The following is a 22,057-nucleotide window of genomic DNA, read 5'->3' on the forward strand; positions in this document are numbered from 1 at the left end:
CTGCTGCTTACTGACGTGTAATGTGCCCCTCATTATACACAGTATTCTCAATGTCCCGGTCCTTTTTCTGGACTGTCTAGCATTTTCAGTGGTCAGATGGCTGTTGGATTAAAGCAGCTCTGAGCCTTCCTCTTCCATCTTTCTAAGATGCTTTTATACCGAGTTAAAAATATACCAAGTTTGTGTAGGTTAAAAAAGAAAAATACTCCCCCCACCCCACCAACCCAGGAATGAATTCAGTGAAAAGAAAAAGACACTGGCACTTCAACGCAAAAAAGAAAAAAATCATGGTAGCATGAGTAGGCATGCATTTCCCGAAATAAGACTCTGTGCTGTCGTGAATGTTCAGTTAGGCATCTCGCCAAGGAGCCTATGGACCAGCCAAAGAATCTGCAGGGCAGTGAGTTGTGATAGAGAGGGCTGTTTTCATGCTCACCTGCTCTTGCGGGGAAAGAACCTGTAGAGTCTCCAAACCAGATGCATCCTTAAGGTTTTAAGCTTCTGCCATGTCGTGGCTTCCTGGTTTCTTCTTAGGGCCACAGCCTTGAGTTCCGAAATTAGAGTGGGATGCAGTGGTGTTGGTCCGTAAAGGCTCACCTGCCCTTTCTTGTCCGGGTGGAAACCACCAACCCTTGCGGGGGGGACACACAGGCATTTCCCATTGGTGAGATGATCGCCAGGTTTCATATTCCAGAGGTCCTGGAGTTCCATAAATGTTCGTCAAGGATGGTGTCATCTCTGAAACATATTATGCCCCACAGTAAAGGTGATAATCATCTGAAAGAGTGTTTCGTTGCTTTTTTTTTTTTTTTTAAATATATTTGGGTTCTCTGTAGGATTTTACTTTGTCCACCACAGACATGTTCAAACGCTCTGCCCTAGATGGCCTCCATTCTCTTGTAGTTCTAAAAATTACACACTTGGCATACCTTCTCCTGCCATCAGCTCAGCCCACTGTGGTCTCAGGTGTCAGATTCTGTGTTCCTATTCATTAGAGGAGGACACCAGGGGACTGTCCTGACCCACCATCTAGATTTACTCTAGAATCAGAGATTCAGTGCATTGTGCTGCTGACCTCCCTCTTTTGGCCCCCAGGGCACCTGGTGTCTTCAGGACGTGTCTGACTGTGTGGCCAGGTGTGGAGTAGTTCATTCCCTCATCTTTGTGTCACCAGGAATAGTCTGTGATCATGGGCTGTGTTTTTTCTGTCTCAGGCAGGGAACGTGGTAACAGGGGAGATGGTCGAAGAGCTTATTCTTTCTGGAGCAGACATAATCAAAGTCGGCGTTGGACCAGGTAAGTCTTGCTGGGAAGTCCTGCAGTGGCTCTGTGGCAGGTGCTGGGGTGTGGGGCTTGGGGAAACTGGTGATGTGGTCAGAAGGGAGCCCACGGGGGCCCCAGCCACAAGCATAAAGCCCTTTTCTTTTGGAAGTATCACACCACTTTTGGAAGTTGAGCTTCCAAAAGAAGCTCTTTTAGGAAATGTCATTGGGTTGCTTTCTGATGCCCCCACGGAGGGCTTAAAGGAGTTGGGATGTGGGTAGAATGGGAGGTCCTGGTTTTCAGAGCACTAATGTGGAAGAAGAGAATGCAGATTTCATCAATGATCCCATGAACCTTGGAGAGGAAGGCCAGGGTGTGAAGAATCGTAGGGATGGTTAATGGACATGAATGACTCCATCTCCCCCCTCTCCTCACCTGGTACATATCCAGCTCTGTTTGCCCGTATCCTCTTGGGCATTCTCTCCTAGGACCACCCAATGGCATCTTGAGTTGGGGGGAGCAAGGCCGAGCCTTTCTCTCCTTGACTGGACAGCTCCTTTCTCTCGTGGGCCAGGTGGCGGCCTCCTTTCCCTTTGGCGAGCCTTGAGCACGAGCGTGCTTGTTTCCAAATTCTCCCTTGCACATCCCTTCCTAAACAAACACTAACGTTGGAGAGGAGGGAAGAAGCTATACATTTTCAGCGGGGAATAAAAAAATAGCAAAGATTTTTAAAATACCGCCCACCCAAAGAACACTACCAAAAAAGGAAGCAAACCGTCAAGCCATATGAGAAGAGTGTGGGAATGCGCGGCAGGGGGCAGGAGACATCGTTGTGTTGTTGACTTGGCACAGCCATCGGCCTTGCGGGAACAGGATGTGTATGAAGCAAGGATTAGGGAAGAAGAGGCTTTTGTAGGCTCCCCAGAGGACTGGAGTGTTTAATATCCAGGAAAACCCTCAAGATTGGGCGTTAGATACTTTATAGCTACTCGGGCCAACTAACGACGTAGTCCAAGCTAACGACGTAGTCCAAGCAAGAGGAATGACAGCCCCGGTTTTTACCGAGGAGCTCCCGGCTTAGGACAGGCTGTAAAAGACTGAGCTAGTAAAGAACAGGCTCCTAACAGACCAGGAAGACTCTTTCTTCCAAAAGCACGACGCTTACGGGTCACCTGGTCCATCAGAGATACGTACAGAATGTCAACCGGCTGCCACTGCGCTGGGGGCGGGACGTGAAGGTGTGTAGGTTGTCGTCTGGGCTCTCGAAGAGCTGTTCCTGATGTACTCGAGGTAATTCCGAGCATGCAGCTGGACTTGTTTCCTTCCTGCACTCCCTCTGCGTATACACTCTGGTTCCCCGGAAGACTGAGGGTCCTTCTGTGGTCGCTGTGTGCCCCATCCCCTCTCCCCAGCCCAGGCAGGCCTGTCTTAGTAGAACAGATATGACCAAAGAGGGTAAGAAGCTTTGTTAGAGCCCCTTCTTCAAACTGATTGGAGATGACATTTAAGTTTCATGAATTCTTTAGAGTAAAAATACCGAGTATTCCGTGAATGGCAGCATTAAGAATGGGCGTCCTGCCTCTCTAACTGGGAGAAAACACGCGTCTCATTTCTCCATTCAACCTGAGCATTAATCAAGACCGTTCCCATGCCTTGTTTGGAAGCCCTTCCTTTCTTTCCAAGAAAGGTGACTGGCCTGACCTCTGTAGAGTTCTGTCCCTGGGGCAGAGCTCCGGGGCCCTGGGGTAGAGACCCCCGCCTTCCTGCAAGGCTCTGGTTGTGGAGGGCGAGGGGAGAAAAGCCAATTAGGAAGGAGAGATTAGGAAATGAATCCTGCCTTGCACAATGCCAGTCTGGTGTGTGGGGCAGAGGGTGCCTTGGCGGGGAGAGGGGCTCTGCTGGCTCCAGGATTGTGGGCAGTACACGTGAGGATGAACGTGAAGAAATGTTATTCTGCCCTGTAGCTGCACGGGTGGGAGCAGAAGGGGCTCCTCCATCCTTCTGGTTTTCTTGCTGAATCCAGGCCTGGAATTCTGGACGTGGTTCTCTGCCTGGTCCTGTCCCCAAGGCCCTGGAGAGAGATCTGGAGGGTGGGGGGCTGTGAAGGCATCAGTGGTGATGGGGAAGTGGGGGTTCCAGTAGCCTTGTCCCTGGGCCTGATGGCCCCAGAGTTCAAGCCCCGTTGACGGAGCTGGGAAACCGGGGAGCCACAGGCATGTGGGTGACTCATCTATTCTTAAGTTCACACATTCTTTTGGTGACTATTTATAGCCCCTTCTCATGTACGAGGCTCTGTTCTCAGCGCTGGGTCTACAACAATGACAGTCCGGGGAGCTTACCGTCCAGCGGAGAAAACACATTCCCTGCGCTCTTACACAAAGAATTATTTAAATGCCTCTGTTTGAAGTGAGCACTGTGCGGAACAACTCTCCTGAGGGAGTGACATTTAAGATAAAGCCTGAAAGATGAGAAGCATTGGCAGGACCAGGGGCTTGGTTCATAGGGAGTGGTTGGACAGAAGGTACAGCACGTACAGAGAATCCCCAGGGAGGGGGAGAAACTCCCTGTGCCCGAGGAACTGGACTGTCCCATGGCTGGAGTGTAGGAGGGAGAGCGAGGTGGTGGCCAAGGAGGTAGCAGGTGGACATTCAGGATTTTGGTCTGGGTGATCTTGGGGAGTCGGGGGGGTGCTCATTTGAGGGGAGGGAGGGAGGGTCCGGACTTGAACCAGGGGACAGGTGCTGGAGATGGTGGTGCTCTGAGCGTGACTCAGCCTGGACCTAGCTGGAACCATACCCTGCAGACGGTTCCACCCACCAGGACTGGGGTTGACCGTGGGAAAGCCAGAGGTCAGGGGCAGTTGTGGGCATCTGGATGGCTGGTCCTGAAACAGAAGCTGGACCCGCATCCCAGGCTAGATGGGGACCCCGGACAGGACAGGCGGTCACGAGGACCTGGAGGCTGGGGCCCACCGAGGACGGAGCTGGGCGGGAGGGGCGTGGGCATGGGGTTAGTGATGGACCGCAACCCCGTGCGTCAGTGTTTCCAATTCTGTTTCGTAGGCAAGGCCAAGAGGCTGAGAGAAGTTAGAAATTTGACAGAAGTTGAAGGCAAAGAGGCTGTGGGAGGAGCCCTGGGGGTTCCCTTGAAGTCTAGCATGGTGGTGCTGAAAGGCGTGGGACATGGAGAGGGACGGGATAGAAGCAGGCAGAGGTGGGGGCTGATGTCATGGTGAGTGACGGTGACAGTGTCCCGGGCCTCAGCGGCTGACAATGATGAGGACCAGACATCACGTGGCTTGATGGTGTGGCTCTCACCACCCGCCCCTCCCCGACAGAAGGAAAGTGTTGTCATCGTGTGTCCCCCTCCCCCAGTCAATCGGGGCTGGGCTGTGTGCCAGGGACACAGTCTTGCTTCATATCGCGTTCTGCTCATTCTTGACCATCTCTCTTTGGGCTCCACCTCTCCTGCTCTCCAGGTTCTGTGTGCACCACCCGCACCAAGACGGGAGTGGGCTACCCCCAGCTCAGCGCCGTGATCGAATGCGCAGACTCTGCCCACGGCCTGAAGGGACACATCATCTCCGTAAGTCTCCCGCGGGGCAGGGGGATGGGTATGAGAACATCTCAGGACTCGGGGGGAGGCCCCTGTTCCTGGGCCCCTGAGGAAGCCTGTTTCCTGGCTGCCCTTCATCCCATTGGCATCCTGTGGGCTTAGCTGTGAGCTGGGCACCTTGGTCCCAGCACGAGGTCCCACACACCTCGTGTGTCCCAGCAGGCACCTGGTCCCTGCCCAGTCCCATGTGGCAGAGACCCAGGCCCCTCTCCTTACTGACTCTGCACTGAGGGACGAAGACATGGGAGCCAGTAACGACTCATGGCGTCGGGTGGCGTGTTGGGGGATTTGTGGGGAGCTTGGAGAAGATGCCACATGCTTGTTTGCTACAAAGCACCCCAGCCTGGGTGGATCAAGGAAGAGGCAGTCCCTGTCTCGCAGGTGTGGAGGCTGGAAGTCTGAGCTTGAGGTCTCAGCAGGGTCTAGAGGCTCTGTTGCAAACTTCCAGCGCCCGTGGCTGGTGACCCATAACTCCCGTCCTCATGCGGTACCCTCCCTGTGCATATGTGCGCACGTGTCCACATTTCTCCTTTTGGTAAGGATGCCAGTCATGTTGGATTAGGGGCCACTGGTCCCTTACTGGAGTGAGAGTGGATCCAGTGGCGTGTTGGGGGCAGAAGGAGGTTGCAGTAGGTTGAGGAGTCTATGGGAAGGGGTGAGACCGTGATCTAGCAGCACTTCCAGGAAGCTCCTGGCAGGAAAGCAGCCTGGGATGCAGCCACTAAACATTAAAGATTGAGTGAATGAGTTAATGCCAAGTTAGTATCTGTCCTCAGCGTAGCCATAATTTGGATCCTCCTTCGCTGATGTGGCAACCATTCAGACCATCGAAGAGAGAATCCTGGCTCTCCCCTTCCAGGTAAAATGCTCAGAATAGGAAAGAACATGTGGGGTAAAGTTGGGCAGACTCAGAACCATGACTTCCACTTAATGTGTCTTTCTTTTTTAACATGATATTTTATATATATATATATATTTTTTTTTCTTTTTTTACAAATTCTGAATTCATAGCCTAATTGTAGTGGTCCCATAACAGTGTTGACTCGACTGTATTAAATTAAACCCTCAGACCTTTTCCCTGTCCAGTTGCTGAGCCAGTCTCCCACATTAAGTAATTGATAGGTGATTTAAAAAAATTTTACAAATGCATCAGATTACATATCCCTGCAGAATGATGTCTTGTTGATTTCACACCCGCCCTGCAACAAGTTGACCTGTGATTTCTGGACGTGCTTTGAGGATACGATGCTACTCTTTAAATACGTGCTCCTTCCCTCGTTTTGAGCCCCAGTTTAGCATTTGAGGGCTGTGGCGGCTGTTGTCCTGTCCTGACCTCGCAGTCCAGGGCGGATTCCCTGGGCTCCTCCTCATTCTTCATGCAGGCTTTCCACCCATCCATCCGGTCCTTCAGCATGTTTTTATTGAGCATCTACTGTGTGCTAGACAAGAAAGGTTTGTTGGTCGCTGACCGTTCTGAGACCCTGCGCGCCTCACCCCTTTGCTGAGCTTTGGTCCCAGGGCCCGAAGGAACACTCATTTATTGTGTGCAAAAGGCTGAGTACTGTGATCCAACTCGCTGCACAGTCTCCGGGATGCCAGTGGGTCCCAGGGGTTCCCTGGGGCCTTCTTCTGGGCTGGCTGCCTGAGAATCACCAGGGAAGCTTTCTTAAAAAGAAATTCCTGGACCCCATCTAAGCAAAGGTGACTCTTATGAGGTTGGCCCCAAAAGCATCCTATGTAATTAGCCCTACATCTCTATCACGTGACCGTTTTCACCATCAAGAGTCTTCCACAAATTTCGGGCCCTGTGTCCTGTATACCATTTCCATATCAGGGAGCTGTGAAATGAAGGGCTCTACTGGGAACATGTTCCGAGTTCCCCTACTTGTGTCCTTCTAGAAGTTTCACGCCTGCTTGTTGATAGAACCCTATTTGGGGAGGGTTTGGGGGGGAAAGGGAGGCTCTGCTTGCACCACCAGTGACTGAGAGTCAACTTGGGTTCTCTTTGATAAGCTTCTTTTTTTTTTTTTTTTTTTTAAAGATTTTTTATTTATTTATTTGACAGAGAGAGAATACAAGTAGGCAGAGAGGCAGGCAGAGCGAGAGAGAGAGGAGGAAGCAGGCTCCCCGCTGAGCAGAGAGCCCGATGCGGGACTCGATCCCAGGACCCTGAGATCATGACCTGAGCCGAAGGCAGCAGCTTAACCCACTGAGCCACCCAGGCGCCCCTGATAAGCTTCTTTTAGTGGTTGTTTCAGTGCTGTGCCCAGACCAACAGCATCAGTATCAACTGAGAACTTGTTAGAAGTTCTCGGGCTTACCGAATCAGCAGCGCTGAAGGGGAGGCCCAGGAATGTGTTTTAACCAGCCCTCCAGTAGTCGTGACGTGCTCTTGAATTTGAGAAGTGCTGGCTCCTGTCGTGGGGTCCGTGTTCAGAGCCGGGTCTCGCTGCCAGTGCCTGGGGAGCGGCTCCTCTGAGTTGGTCCAACAGGGACAGTGACCGCCCAGGCTTGCAGTCGGGGACCTCCCCGGTTCTCAGTAATGGTGAGAGATTACCCGGATGGGGGCACACGATGCGTGTGTAGCTGGAAGACCAGACGCAGTTCACAGGCTCACGTGGGATTGGCACCCTTGACCTGAGCTCCTCCCTCCTGGCCAGCTGAGTGCCTTGGCGTTCAGAGCGGCCGTTTCTGCGACCGCCCCTGTGTCTCACGAGCAGATTTCTTCCACTTGCCAGTCATCCCTAAAGCCACTGGAAACCCACCACGCGTTTTGGATCCTGCTACTCTGCCCAGTTGCCGTCCAGCTGTCTCCTGTCACACTTTGGTTGCTGAATTAGCACATCCACGCTGTTGAAATTCAGTAAAAGGAAGTCACAGCAGGGGGCTGTTTGCAGGTGCTGATGCTCAAGGGGCTGGACTTGAATCGGGTTTCTATTTATTGTGGCCCACATGGGGTTCCGAGAGGCAGAGAGCTATAGATTCAGGACACCCCCTATGTAGGTGAAGATTGAGGTGGGACTAGTTAGTTTTGTCTTGTCATCTGCTAGGGACATCACCCAAAAGAGAATTTTCAAGATGAAAACAGACTTAGAAGAAGGAATGACTAGTGTTTATTGAGCATCTACTACCTTCCAGGCACAAGGCACTTTGAATTTCTGATTCTTGGAACAACCTGACAAACTAGCAGTTAGTTTCACTTGACAGGTGTATTAGGCAGGGGGCATGTATGTCTGTGTGTGTGCACGTGTGTATGTGTGTGGCAAGAGAGGAGGTGGAGGAGGTATTTATTATAAGGAATTGGTTCACGTGATTATGGGAGCTGAGAAGTCCCAAGATGTACAGGGTGAGTTGCCAAGCTAGAGACCTAGGAGAGCTGATGGTATAGTTCCAGTGTGACTCTGAGGGCCTGACAGCCAGGAAGAGCTCATGTTTCAGTTGACGTTAAAAGGCAGGAAAAAGCCCATGTTTATTCAGAGGCAGTCAGTCAAGAAAGATTCACTGGAGGAGGGTCAGCCCTGTTGTTCTGGTCATGCCTTCAGCTGATTAGATGGGGCCCACCCATGCCAGGAGGACAATCTGCTTTACTCAGTCTACCAATTCAAATGCTAATCTCATCCAAAAAAAAAAAAAAGAAGAGAGAGAAGAGAAAGAAAAAGAAAAGAAGAGAACCCTCCCAGAAACACCCAGACTAATGTTTGATGAGGTTTCTAAGCACTCTAGCCTACTCCAGCTAATACATAAATTAGCCTTTGCGACCAGGTGGGCTCTGAAGCTTCAGGATCTTAAGGAACTTGTCCAGCATCCCTACTGGCAACATTCAGACTGAGGCCTGTTTATCTTCCCTTGACTGCTCCTCCCCATTTGGAAAATGAGGAGGTCACAAAGAGAATGAAAAAGAAAGGCCTGCTGAAGGCATAAGAATGCAGGGTCGTACAGGACCCGACCCCGCCTGCTCATTCTTCCACCCCAGTGCTCTGGAAGACATACACTTCCTCTGTCCTTCCCCACAGGGCCCCCACGCATGTGTTCCAGAGGGAAGAGGACGGTCAGTCTCCGATGCATGGTTAGAAGGGGAGGGATTTGAACCTCCAGTGAGTTCACGATCCACTGATAACCAAGCACTCTTTGGACTTTGTGCTGCTTTATAAGACCTAGAAAGAAGTCCTGGGAGTAGACAGGGATCACTGTGGTCTCTTCTTGCCTCAGGCTCCAGCATTTTAATCAGTGCATTTTATAAAGAGTGCTTATCAAGGCTCAGGAGGCCCTGTATCATGAAGGATCCAGATGATCCAAAGTCATTCCCCAACTTTTCCTTTTCTGCGCATGGTCATCAGTGCTTGTACTGGTCCACTGACCCTCTGCAGAAAAGTAAAGGCGGATCAGCAAATTTCTGATAAATTTAATGATTTAATATAGCATTTCAGAAGCAGTTAGATTGTTCTTTAGCAAGACTTAAAGTTATGCTTAAAGTTAAAAGTTTTTGAGGGTGAAAAATTCCCCAACAGGATAGGTTTAGCCTAGAAAAAGTTAGAAAATACAGATAAATATAAAGGTTCCTGGAACTGTTAGCCTCTCAAGAGAACCACGGCTAATGATCTAGTAAGTATGCTTCTAGGCAAGTTTTATGTTTTTAAATTTTTATTTATTTTTGTTTCTAGATGTTTTTATAATGTATACCTAACCAGAGTTGTAATATCTTATTCTAACATTGTTGCTGTGTGACTTTGGGCAAGTCACTCAACCTTTCTGAGCTCCTCTCAGTCCGCGCCCCCGCCCGTTTATAGAAATATCAACTTCAGGTGCTTCTGGTGTTTGAACGGAAAAATGAAATTGTAACAGTCCCGGCACATAGTAGGTGCTTGATTTGAATTCCGCCTGCCCATCCCCGTACTTGCTTTTCCCGCCCTTGATTTTAGAGCAGGGCAAGTATTCTTTTTTTTTTTTTTTTTCTTTTTTTAAAGATTTTATTTATTTGACAGACAGAGATCACAAGCAGGCAGAGAGGCAGGCAGAGAGAGAGGAGGAAGCAGGCTCCCCTCAGAGCAGAGAGCCCGATGCGGGGCTCGATGCGGGGCTCGATCCCAGGACGCCGGGATCATGACCTGAGCCGAAGGCAGAGGCTTTAACCCACTGAGCCACCCAGGCGCCCCCAGGGCAAGTATTCTTAAGAAGAAAAGGTATGCCGACAGTTCACAGACAGAGTTCCATGATGCTTTTTCTCCTGAAATACAACGGGAACACTCTTGAAAAACAACACAAGCAGTTCTTTGAATATTTGCACATTGTTTTTGAAAACATTCCGGCGCCTGTGATGTTTCTGTGCAAAAATAAATGTGTGTCTTAGATCGCAGAGATCTGCCTCTCCTGCCCTTGCCTCCTGACAGCATGAAAAGGACGCTTTGAACAGCTTCTGGAAATCACCCGTGAACAGGAGTAGGGAGCAGACTCCTTTGCCCTAAAGCATATCACAACATTGGGTTGCACGGGGTTAAACGCGCAGTCTGGTGTGGTTGGTCTGCCTTTTATAAATGCATTTCCAAGTACAGTGAGCAGAAGATGCTGCTGTAAGTCGGATTTCCTCTCCGGGGCACGTCACGGAGCCTTCTTAACCGTGGTCGTCTTGGCCCATTCTGGGAGGAGAAGAGCTCCTTTTCAAGGATCCCAGTGACCTCTTCCCTAACCACAAGAATGTGGAATTTTCTGGGTCCCACATGAACCGCTGTGGCAGTCACAGCTTGCAAGCCTGGGAGTGTGTTGTGTGTGTTGTGTGTTGTGTGTGTGTGTGTGTGTGTGTGTGTGTGGTTTCAAGTCCAAAAACGTCCTCCTGTAATGGGGGTGTGAATTTATTTAATCTTCTCAGGTCATGTGTTTGAAAGCCTATTGAGTATAAAACTGGTTTTGGTAAAGAGATAAAGCATTCAAAAAAGTTGGCAGGGCCAGTGAAGGGCATGGAGGGGGCTTGTAGCTTTGGAAGAGGAAGTAGATCCGCCAGAGCTTGGGCCCCAGCACACAGCGGCAGGAAATGACCGCTCCCTAGCACCCGTGGCCCTCCGGGGGTCAGAGAGATGACACGTGACTGTAGGCTTTATCACACCTCAAAGATACCGTGTTTTTTTGCCCCCCCCCTTTTTTTTTTTTAAATGAAAGATCTTTGGCAGCCCCACATCAGGACGAGCCTCTTGGCACTGTTTTTCCAACAGTCTTTGCCTCCTTGGTGTCTGTGGGCTGCATTTTGGGTAATGCTCACCAAATTTCCACTTTTTCATCCTTGCGTTCTGTTACAGCGATCTGTGATCGTTGATGACGGTTCAGCCAAAGTTTAGGAGATGGTTGGCATTTCTTAGCAATAAAGTTTTTTTTTAATTAAGCTGTGTACCTTTTTTTTAGACAGTAAAGCTGTTGCACAGAGGAGTGTACACATAATTTTTCTCTGCGCTGGGGAACCACAAAATTCATTTGACCCACTTTGTTGGGATACTCGCTTTATTGCCTGTGGTCTGGAACCAAGCCTGCAATATTTCTGGGGTGTGCCCGTAACAGACGCGATGGAGGAAATCGTTATAGGCAATAAATATTCATAAAAAAAACAAAGAGTTCAAGCTTTCACGTCCACCTTTGGATCCCAACTGCAAAGAAGTTAAGGAGGCAGAAATTAAGTTATAGCTCATGGAGTGACAGGTCTCAAAAGCAGATAAAAAAGGGAAATGAGTCACAGAGACCCCCATTCTCCATGGGAGGTGCTGTTCGTATGGTGGTCATCCCGGTTGGCTGGATGCCCTCTGGTTCTGGGAGCGCAACACCCCCTCCTGCCAGTTGTGATGCCCGGTAGCCCAGGCAGCCTGTGTCCTTCCCAAGGCAGGTGGGTCCCACCTTCCAGGGACAGGTGCTTGCCTCTTGAGACCTTGGTGCTCCTCCTAGACCCGCTCTGAGCTCAGTGATCTGTGATCATGCCAGCCCTCAACACGGACCCTGCCTTCCCGCACTCCCCCCCACCCCCCGCCCAACCCCGGGCCTTTGCTTCTTTGCCTCTCTCTCCGTGGAGTCTGGTGGCAACTCCGGGCCACCCTCGCTGGCCTTCTCCTTGGACGTCACACAGACTACATTGGGAAGAGCAGGTAGCAGCTTGTGTTGGTAAGGGACCTGGCAGGCTCTGTATTCTGGAAGCCCCACACTGTGCTGCTGGTGTTTCCCCAACCCCCCACCCCCACCCCCATGGCTGCACAGAGCTGAGCTGGGCAGCCCAAGGTGACTGCCCTGCTGGGCATTAAAGCAGCCCCAGGCTTGTGCTCTCTGTGGGTAGAGTGGGGATCAGGAAGGTACGTTTGGTTTTAAGCTAACTGGGCCCATTACGGGAAGGTGGATAGGGGCTGTGTGGGGTGGCGGAAGGTTAAAGGAACTCCGTGTCCTTTCGCAGCTCATAAAGTAATTCAGCTCTTACTACCTAAACTTCACCTCATGCTGGGCAGGGAGGGAAAGAGGGACTGTGGGATGAGAATGAATTCGGACGGCCCTGGTCAGGCATCTGGCTTCCGGGATGGGCAGGGGCAGGGGGCTGGGATGCAGACAGGTGGGCAGGTGGTGGGTGAGGCAGACCCAGAGAGGAAATCCCAAGAGGCTGGGGGATGAAGGTGCAATATCGACGGGAGCAAATTTAAGTCCAAACACAGTGACTGAGGAAGGCTGGAACTGGAGCGGACTCTGAGGGTCGCTTTTTTGGCGGGGGGCTTGCCCTTGGCTGAGGGTGCGTTGGAGACCCCCTCCTGATGACCTAATCGCCCCAGGGGAGGGGGACCGCCTGGCCAAGGGTGCCCCTGCTGACTGATACCCTTTCCTTGCTTTTCTCTCTTTGAAGGACGGAGGCTGCACGTGTCCAGGAGATGTCGCCAAAGCCTTTGGTAAGAGGACAGGGAGGGAGGGGCGGGAGTTCCCTGCCGCCTCGTGCTGGCCTCCGGTGGGAACCTGAATGAAGAGGCGGGACGTGCTGGGAAATTCTGGGCCAGTCTCGAGTTTCCCCGTCCCTGGATTTCAGCCCCGATTGGCCAGAATCCTGATGTTGGTTTGGTTCTGCGGAGCCGGCGGGGTGCCCAGGGGGTGGAAGGGGGTAGACAGCCTGCAAGCCAGGAGTGGGTGAGGTCATGGCTTAGACGGCGCAGGGAGCCCCCGGAGGAGGCCAGCACCAGGTCTGAAGCACAGCGACTTCAGGGAGGGTTTCCGGGTTCTAAACTGGGGCAACCTTCAGGAAGGGCTAGTGTCCCTTGGAAGTTTCTCCCCCTCCGGACCGAGGAGCCTGTGTCCCACCAGGGGGCAGCAGCGTCCAACTGTGATGCAGCTGGGGCTTTGGGGAAGGGCAGGGGGCGGGGTGGAGATGGGGGTGGGGGTGGGAGGGGGCTGGCCTTTTCTTGGGAAAGCCCTAGTTTTCCACATGTTGTGCCCTGCACTTTCCACTTGACCTTGGCATACTGCGTGCAGATTGTGCGTGCCCAGGGGTGACAGAAAAACAGCCCATGCGGCCCCACCCCTTTTCTGAGGCCAGGGCCAAGTTCACGGTTGATTCCTCCCCCCCTTTTTTCCCCTTTTTTCCTGTGGAGGTGAACTTTCTGTCTCCGGTGTTCCTACGGAGTGCCAGGGGTCCTTCCCCTTACCTGCATTTGGCACCTTCTATGTTTTCTGACTACTGCTTTGGAGACCTTCCCATGAACTGTCTTAGGTTTAGGCTTTGATTCCCTGCCTCCCTCCATTTCCCTCCCCCTCTCTCTCTCTCTTTTTCTTCTAATAAAACACTGATGGGGACAAGGAGACAGGGACAGGGTTCTTAGCAGTGGGGTTCTGTACCAACCCTGGGGAACGTCATGCAAACAGGCAGCCTTCTGATGTAATCCCCTTCTGATCGTGCGTCTTGGAAGGGAACACACGGGTCCTCTTTGACATCCCAGGCGCCTACTTTATAGTTGAGCCTGAGGCCCTGAGAGGTGAGTGTGACAAAGTGAGGGTCCCATAGCTGGTGGCCGAGCAAGGGGAGTTAGGACCCCTGCTCCGATTGTGTGTGCCCACGCCCCCTTTATCTGGATCACTAGCCACAGACCCTTGGGCTCCCTGCACAGACTAGGAGCAGGCATGCTTTTCAAGGGACCAGCTGGTGAAGAAGGTGCCTCGTAGGTAACGGTCCCTGGTCTTTGGAATCCGCTGTGACATCTTTTCCTTCGCTCTTCTTCTGGGGAGCGTGGCCTGGCCTGGGCTGAGGCTCGGCGGAAGGAGGGAGAGGGACTGCGTCAGGGAAAATGTTGGTGAGGGAGGGACGTGAGAACGTTCAGAGACAGAAATAATCAGAAGCCACTTCAAAGGGTTGTCGGGGTGGGTCTGTGCTCTGGGTTCATGCTGTTGACATCTGCTGCTGGGGTCGTGGTCATTGCGAGGCCTGGCTGGACACTGGTCTTCCTCTGCCCCATTGAAGTCATGGCAGGGCAGGTGGGGTGGGGGGCAAACCTCCCTTTTTACCCCCAAGTAAGTCTCAATGTAAGATCTTCCATCCCCATTTGTTACTGAAAATTGATAAAGTGCATCTAAAAAAATTTTTATTACAATTCCAATTTTTGAAAAACAGAAAATCCAGCCTAGGTACCCTGCCCTAATTATGCTCTAGCCAGCCCCCCTCGCCGCCCTCCCCGCCACAATGTTCGCTGTATATTCCTTCTGCACAAGTTACGTGGCTTCCAATATTTAACATTGGGTTTTAGCTTAATGACTTCAGGCTTCTTAAACACACAGGCAGCACTCAAAACCTCTTGGTGCTTCCTTAGGTCAAATCAAGAAGGAGAAGTACACTGAAGTCATTCGGAGGCAGACTGCAGGAGAGAGAGTAGGTTTCAGTCCGTTGTGGGTCTTCCATGACCTTCAGAAGCAGAGTGTGAGGGTGCCAATAGACTCAGGTCGACCAGATGCCTGATGAGGGCACTGGTGGGGTGACTCTTGGGGATGAAATCGGGGAACGTGCTGTAGAACATGCTGCCTCGTTCTTTTTTTTTTTCTTTAAGATTTTATTTATTTGACAGAGAGACTGCAAGAGCAGGAACACAAGCAGGGGGAGTGGGAGAGGGAGAAGTAGGCTTCTCACTGAGCAGGGAGCCTGACGCGGGGCTCGATCCCAGGACCCTGGGATCATGACCTGAGCCGAAAGCAGATGCTTAATGACTGAGCCTCCCAGGTGCCCCCGTGCTGCCCACTTCTTACTGCCGTTCTGATGATGAGACTCAGACAGGCTGTGGATGGAGGATGGTCATAGTCCATCATTGGTTACCATTAAGACCGTTAAGGACTGTCCACCGCCTTAGCCTTCAACTGTGTCTCTTCCTCTGAGTATCCATCTCCCCCCACACAAGCCTTCTTCACTTTTTCCAGAAAGGGAGAGGTCGAGCTTTTCTCCTGATGATGGCTGGGAGCAAGGAGCGGGGGTGGGGGTGGTGGGGGGGAGGGATTGGGAGTCCCACGTCCATCCTCCTGGGGCTGATTTTCTCTGAGCTCTTTGCCCTGCGGCTGCTTTTTGTCCCCCTGTTGGCGTCTAGGCGCCGGCGCGGATTTTGTCATGCTGGGAGGGATGTTTTCGGGCCACACAGAGTGTGCTGGAGAGGTGATCGAGAAGAACGGGCAGAAGCTGAAGCTGTTCTACGGGATGAGCTCCGACACGGCCATGAAGAAGCACGCGGGGGGCGTCGCTGAATACAGGTGAGCCGCGGACATCAGCGCCGCGGGAAGGAGTCGCAACACGTGGTCTGCTTTTGAAATAGTCCGGCTTTTATGCAACTGGCATTTGCTCTGTTTGGGGCCCTCAGAAGGCAGCAGGGTTTGGGGACGGGATAAAAATGTGACGAAAGGGGGATGTGCGAGCAGGTGGGACTCCTGCTCGGCCAGTCCAGGAGGTGATGCTCCAGACTTTCCCAAGGGTCACACAGGCAACGGTCTTTTTGCCTCATCCTTCCGGTAGAGCCTTTCGAGAGCTCTGAGTGAGCCCCGTCACCTCCCATCTCCAGCCTGGAACGAACTCAGGCTGCAAGCATCGCGTTGAAGCCGGGGTTTCCCATCGCGTCTGAAACAGGCGTGGTGCACACCGCCGCGTGGAGGTCAGGCCTTTCTGGAAGGTGCCATGTTTCCCCTATGGCAGGACTCTCACCTGCCTCCAGGCTCTGACGGTTGACACAGGCAGCATTTTTAGCCATTTAATTGTGTTAGCGCAGAAGGGATGATGGCTTCTGCTTTTTTCTTTTTTTTAAAACAAATCTGCGATCCCCAAATATAACCCGGCCTTTTCTGTTTCACTTCCATGTTAATTGTCTGCATGTGTGTTTGAAGAACCTCAGGACAGCACATATCCACTCCGTGGCCCTGTTCCCTAGAAACTGCCGTTGTCTTTCCTCAGCATTAGCTTGAGGACAGGTCGCACGAGGTGGACTTTCTCACCAGGGAGTCCGCTGGGAGGGAGGGGTTGCCTTTCTCTGGGAAGCCTCGGGCACCGGGGCGGGAGCTCCAGCCCTCCCTGGTGGACACCCCGCATTCCCTACCATTCATCCCTCACCCGAAAGCTTATCTCAAGGACACGGGAGGCAGGGGTGTTGTCCGAGGTTCAAGTCCTGCTGGAGGTAAATCTCAGCACCCCACTGAGATTCACAGGGGTGGGCGGGAGGCATGGGATGCTCTCCCAAGTGTTCTGTGCTTCAGTGTGGGGGGACCGGTGGACTGATGTCCGATCTCATTCTCCTCTTATGGGGGGACCTGCGTCAAGATGCCACAGTGTGGGGAAGGCAGGGTGGGAAAGGGGAATAGGGAGCTAGGTCTCACCCGCATCCTGGAAACTTCACAAAGTGAGAACAAGAGGATTCTCCTTCTGGTGCAGCCTCAGAAGGCTCTTTCTCCCACGTGGTGCCCCATGGAGGAGCTGGCGTGGGTAATGAGGGTGGGCAGGGGGGTCAGTCACTGCCTCAGTGCCCCCCTGGACCTCTGGGGGCCCCCCTGGACCTCAGAAGCTTCACCCTTTACCAGCAACCACTGTCCCTACCCCGGCGCCCGTGTCTGCTATGCGCTGCCACGTTAGGTGGAGCCGTCGTGGTTGGGTGACCGCTAGATGCTTTGCCTGGAGGACACTCGGTTCCTCTAGCTACATCTGTTCTGGGTTCTCAGGAAACTAGACCGAAGAGGGCAGACCAGGCTATGCCGCACGCAGCAGCCGAGGCACCGAAAGAAAAAAATCCCCTTCTGTCATTTCAGCAGGGTTTAGACAAAACAGAAAATAGAAGATTCTGGAAGTGGTTTCAGATCTTAGGAGAGGCAGGTGCTAACGGAATTTGAAGCTCAGTCTGGAGGCAGCCGAGCCCTGCAGGCTGCCTGTGTTTTTCTCTTTGTCTCTGTCCCTCTGTGACTCTGCCTCCCTCGCTACCTCCCCTTTCCCTGGCAGTTTGCTGCCCCCTCCCCACAGTTTCCTCACAAGAATTGTCCTCCTTTGATGGTGGTATTTAATGAAGGTAATGCTATTTATGCTTTGCTGGTTCCTTCCCAGCCATTAACCATTTATGCCTCACACCGGCCCTGGGAGACAGATCAAAGTACCTTTGTATACCAGACGAGAGGACGTGAACCTCAGCAATAAATGTCTTGCAAAAGGGGCCGTCACCCATCAGCAAAGAGGCAACGATGAGAATCTAGATGACTTCCAGTAAGCCCCAGGCAGGCCATGGAAATCTTTTTCAGAGTGAGATGGCGGTCGTCGTGGGTATAGGTGTGTAGGTGTTGGTCTGGGGTCACGGAGTGCGGGGACGTGAGCCGTCTCGGGTGTGGTCAGGGACGGGCGTCAGGAGCTCGATGCTCTGAACCAGCCCCCAAGGACAGCCCTGGCTGCAGTCAGTGGTTTAGGGAGGGAGATCTCGTCTCACTTCAGGACCATCTTGCCTGTGTGGATTCCAAGGCACGAGAGTCAATACCATTTTGAAATTCTAGGCGAGGAGCTTCTGATAGAGAGATGCTATCTTTTTTCTAGTTGAAGAGACCAGCTAAAGAAAGCTCCAGAATTTGTTAACCATTAGAATTTCTAGATTGCCTGGGCCTCAGATGAGGGCTAGGGTTTTGCATAGATTGGACATTTCCTTCTGGTAACGCCCCTCCGAAGGCGAGTCTGGACCGAATGTCCCTACTACCTGGGGGGGGGGCGGGGAGGCTTGAGTTGTGCATTTTACAGCTCTTGCTTAGGGCATGGGGCTGCATCCCGATAAACCCATCTTAAGGTAAAAATAGGATAAACTGAAATGAGCTTGCGATACGGAACCCACTAAACATCCTCGCTTAGCCTGGGCTACCTTACCTGTGCTCAGAACGCTGACGGTAGCCTGCCATGGGCAAAATCATCCAGCACCCGGTCTGTCTGATAATCAGGGGTTGAAGGTCTCTACTGAGAAACAGACCCAGTTGTACGGGTGCAGAGTGCTTGTCCCCCCTCCCGGTCCTCGGGCTGATGTCAGTGCAGCCACCGGGGACCCCCCTTCACCAGTTAGGATTGTTTGCACATCACTAGCCTGGGAAAGGATCCAAGTTCAAAATCCGGTTTGCTTTCTACCGAGTGTGTATCGCTCGCCCACTGTGGTGAAGTCAGACCACTGTGAGCGGGAGGCTGGCTGTATTGCTACCTTCCTCCTCCCGATGGTCGTCCTCGAGGACACTGGGGGTCTGCTTGGAGAGCTGGCGTGTGGGAGGGCGAAGCTCTGGGCTTCTGTTGTTGATCAGGGAGGGTGACAAGAAGAGACAGAGGCAGGGGTCACTCGAGGTGATTGGCCCGGGCTCTTCTTCCCCTGGGGCATCTGGGGCTCTGGGTCGGGGGCACACTGGTCTCTGGATGAAGCTGGAGGAGAAGGGTGCCGTTGGTTTCTCTTCGGGGCAGAGTGGAGGCCCGTAAGTGACGGGGTGCCCCTGAGTGAGGAGGGCACTTTGCGGGGGAAGGTGTGTGTCCCTTCTTCCAAAGCCACTGGTGCCCGGGCAGCCGGCAGCAAGGCTGTGTGTTTCGGGAGGGGCCTCGCCTTCATCTGGGCTGCTGCTGCCACCACCTATCCCTAGCAGTGTGGGCATTTAGCTCCCGGAGTGTGCCGGGGGGCTGTTGGCTGCTGAAAGGGCTGAAGCTGGGAATAATCCCGGCTGGGTTTGTAAAGGAGGAAAAAAAAAAAAAAAGCCAGACTAAAAGACAAGCTTCTCTTTTCTTGCAGGGCCTCTGAGGGCAAGACTGTGGAAGTGCCTTACAAGGGGGATGTAGAAAACACAATTCTGGATATTCTTGGGGGACTGAGGTCTACCTGCACTTACGTGGGGGCCGCGAAACTCAAAGAGCTCAGCAGGAGGGCGACATTCATCCGAGTGACCCAACAGCACAACACTGTGTTCAGCTAACCGGGAGGATGAGGTGACGTCCGGCTCGAGGCAGCGTCCACGCACACCTGCTTGCCCACCGCCCTCGTGTTACATCAGAGTTGCTGGCCTCTCCTGAATGGTGGACTGCTGCCTCCTGCTCCCCTCCCTGTCCCCTGGAGGCTTTGGGGCTCCCCTGGCGCCTTCGGGGGGCACTGGAAGCAGGGCATTGACTGGGTCAGTGGTCAGAGCCCAGCTGCCTGGAACTCATAACCTCATTGTTAAAACTAACTCACCTTTTCCTTTCCTTTTCTTTTCTTCTCTTTCTTTTTAAAGAAAAATGGTTTCACTTTAATATAATGCAATTATCTTAAGACTTGGTGGAGTGCTGGAGTTTGCATTTGCTGGAAACAAGTTGTCAGGGGAGCTGGGGGTTTCCTACCTTCTTCCCCTGCTTGGCCGTTAGCAGTTAAGGCATGGCGGGAGGAGAGGGTAAGGGAGGATAGGGGTGGCCGGGCCAGTCAGAGTCACTGGGTTCCCCTCTTCTGCTTTTGGTTGCCAGCAAAGGACCAAAGCACCTGACTTGACCCATGAACTTGAAGAAGTGGTCCCCTTTTGGATCTGAGGTATGGTGACGTGTCTCCACCACCTGCGTTACATGTGCCTTTTGCAATCAGGTATCTGGCACTCTGGGGTCAATGTTGCTTTGGGGATACTGTCCCTCTCCTGGTTTTTCAGTGAGTTTTGTTTTCCCTCCTCTCTTCCCTCCTCAATCCCAACTGGTCAGGTTGGCCTCTCTCTTAAAGAGAACAGACATTATTTTGAAGTTCACGAGATGTTTTCTTCAAAGGTCATCCACCAAAACATTGGCAAGTGGAATCCTTCCTGAGAAACAGCCAACACCTTGACCGGCCGTTTTCTACAAGTCATTGGTTGGAAATAGGAGTTAGAACTATTCCCTTGTCGAGGCCATTCATACTTTTGAGGAAGGGCCACACGGTGTTCGCTGACTGGTGACAATGGTATTTTCTTGGAGGATGACCCATGGCCTTGGAGGAATCCTGCCGCTGTGCTTGTTTGAATAGTGAACATGGATTTATTAATGATGACTGCCCACTGCTTCTGGAGCGTTCCTTGAGCAGTAGGACTGGAAAGTATATGCAGGCCAGGATGTTTTGCTTTATTTTCTTTTGAACGAGGCTTAACGAAGCAGACACAAGAGTCCATTTTCCTTGAAAAAGCAAACGACTACCCTGGAGTAGAGAAGGGTCACGCGTGCTGCTGTTTAAGGACAAATGAATGGCTCGAGGCCTGTGGTGAACTGCCACCACATCAAGGGTCCATCCAGCCCATAATGTTCCAGGAGAGTCTAGGTCCATTTGCTGGACCACTTAAAGGTCCAGCAATGTGAACTCTGTTGTCACACTTTTCCCCCCTTCGATCCACTGAGGATAGTTCTTGTACTGGTGGAGACCTAAATGGGCCAGCCTTTTGAGATGAAGGGTTGGAGAATGTTTAACATACAGAGCGAGATGTGGGGTTTACCTGGAGGCACCCCCCCTTCTCTGCTAGTCTGAGGTTTAAGCCCCCTGAGGCGCCTGTGGAAGATAGTTTCTGCTCAGGCCCTTCAGTGTGTTGGTTTTAAGAGATTCTCTGTTGCAAAATAAGGGAGAGAAGGAAAGGAAAGGAAAGGAAACCCATCCCGAATGCACCAGCCGTAGTAAGGGGGACTTTGAGGGCACACCCTTGCCTGAGCTCGGGCTGGCCGCTGTCCCCTCTTGCACAGCCCACTCCTGTGCCACACCCAGAGGGAGTGGTCTGGGAGGGGGACCCCCAGCAGCCCGCTGGAGGCTGTGCTCTTTTCAGAGACCTGTGCCTGCTCTATCCCGCTCGTGTACAGATTGTGCATCTTCGTTTCCACGAGCTGGGAGCAGGTTCTTGAGCTCACCTAGTTTTTAGGGAAGTGAATCACTTTGAAGCAGAGATTTTTGCAAAAAGCACCCCAAAAGCTCCATTATGCTTTGCTTTAGTCAGTTCATCTCTGCCTCCCATGTTCAGGGGTGCAGAGGAGCCCCGTGCTGGGGGCGCCTTCAGACCTGGTATCAGTCAGGATACCTGAGTGTCTGCTGCAACTTGCAAGCCTTCCTGTGCAGGAGTTGGGGTGGGGGCGGGGTCTGTGAATGAGATGCCCTTCACCTTAGCAGCTCCTGCATGGTGCACCTTTCTTCAGCACTGACATTCACAGCACTCAGGACTTCAACTCTGAGTCCCAAGAGGAGAGTCGGGCGGGATGCCCCCAGACACTCACCAGGAAGGCAGCAAAAGGAAAGGCATCACCCCCGCCTCCCTGGGCTCAGAGAAAACTCTGAATTTGACCCCGAGAATTCCCTTCCACCTCTGCAACATCTTAAGGCTGGAAGGATCCTATGGCCACATGCACAGAGGGGACAGAGGGGTTCCCTTGCCTGGGTCCTGGGAGGATTACTTCGTGGGGCAACGGCTGAGTGGGCACCGTGAACGCCCCCAATGCTGTACCCTTGAGACAAATAGGCTCCCCCCATGTGCATGCAGGGAGGCCCCTGGCTTGTGGAATTTCTGTCAGGCACGAACTGAAGGAACTTTCCTCTGCAATTCGACCCGGAACCAGCGTACAGCAACATTGTTCCAGAATGTTATCGATGACGCTACAGGAGTCCCATGAAGCTGCCAAATGCTGTTCAGAAACAAATCTCTCTTGTCAACAGCATGGTTCAGATAGAAATAAAACGCGAACTGAGTAAGTCGAAACATAGGCTGTCGAAAT

The 22,057-nt window shown here is 52.4% G+C and overlaps 1 protein-coding gene across 1 annotated transcript in view; it reads left to right on the forward strand.

Annotated features, from left to right (window-relative positions):
• Nucleotides 1-19,628, forward strand: part of GMPR (guanosine monophosphate reductase) — a 43,533-nt gene extending 23,905 nt beyond the window's left edge. The window contains exons 5-9 of the mRNA XM_044259383.1: nt 1,215-1,296; nt 4,742-4,848; nt 12,734-12,776; nt 15,441-15,600; nt 19,116-19,628. Of these exons, the coding sequence (XP_044115318.1) occupies nt 1,215-1,296; nt 4,742-4,848; nt 12,734-12,776; nt 15,441-15,600; nt 19,116-19,296 (573 nt within the window). The 3' untranslated portion in view covers nt 19,297-19,628. The remainder of the gene's footprint in view (nt 1-1,214; nt 1,297-4,741; nt 4,849-12,733; nt 12,777-15,440; nt 15,601-19,115) is intronic.
• The last annotated feature ends 2,429 nt before the right edge of the window (nt 19,629-22,057 follow it).

The sequence above is a fragment of the Neovison vison genome, chromosome 1 (assembly GCF_020171115.1).
Source record: "Neovison vison isolate M4711 chromosome 1, ASM_NN_V1, whole genome shotgun sequence".
Classification (NCBI taxonomy): domain Eukaryota; kingdom Metazoa; phylum Chordata; class Mammalia; order Carnivora; family Mustelidae; genus Neogale; species Neogale vison.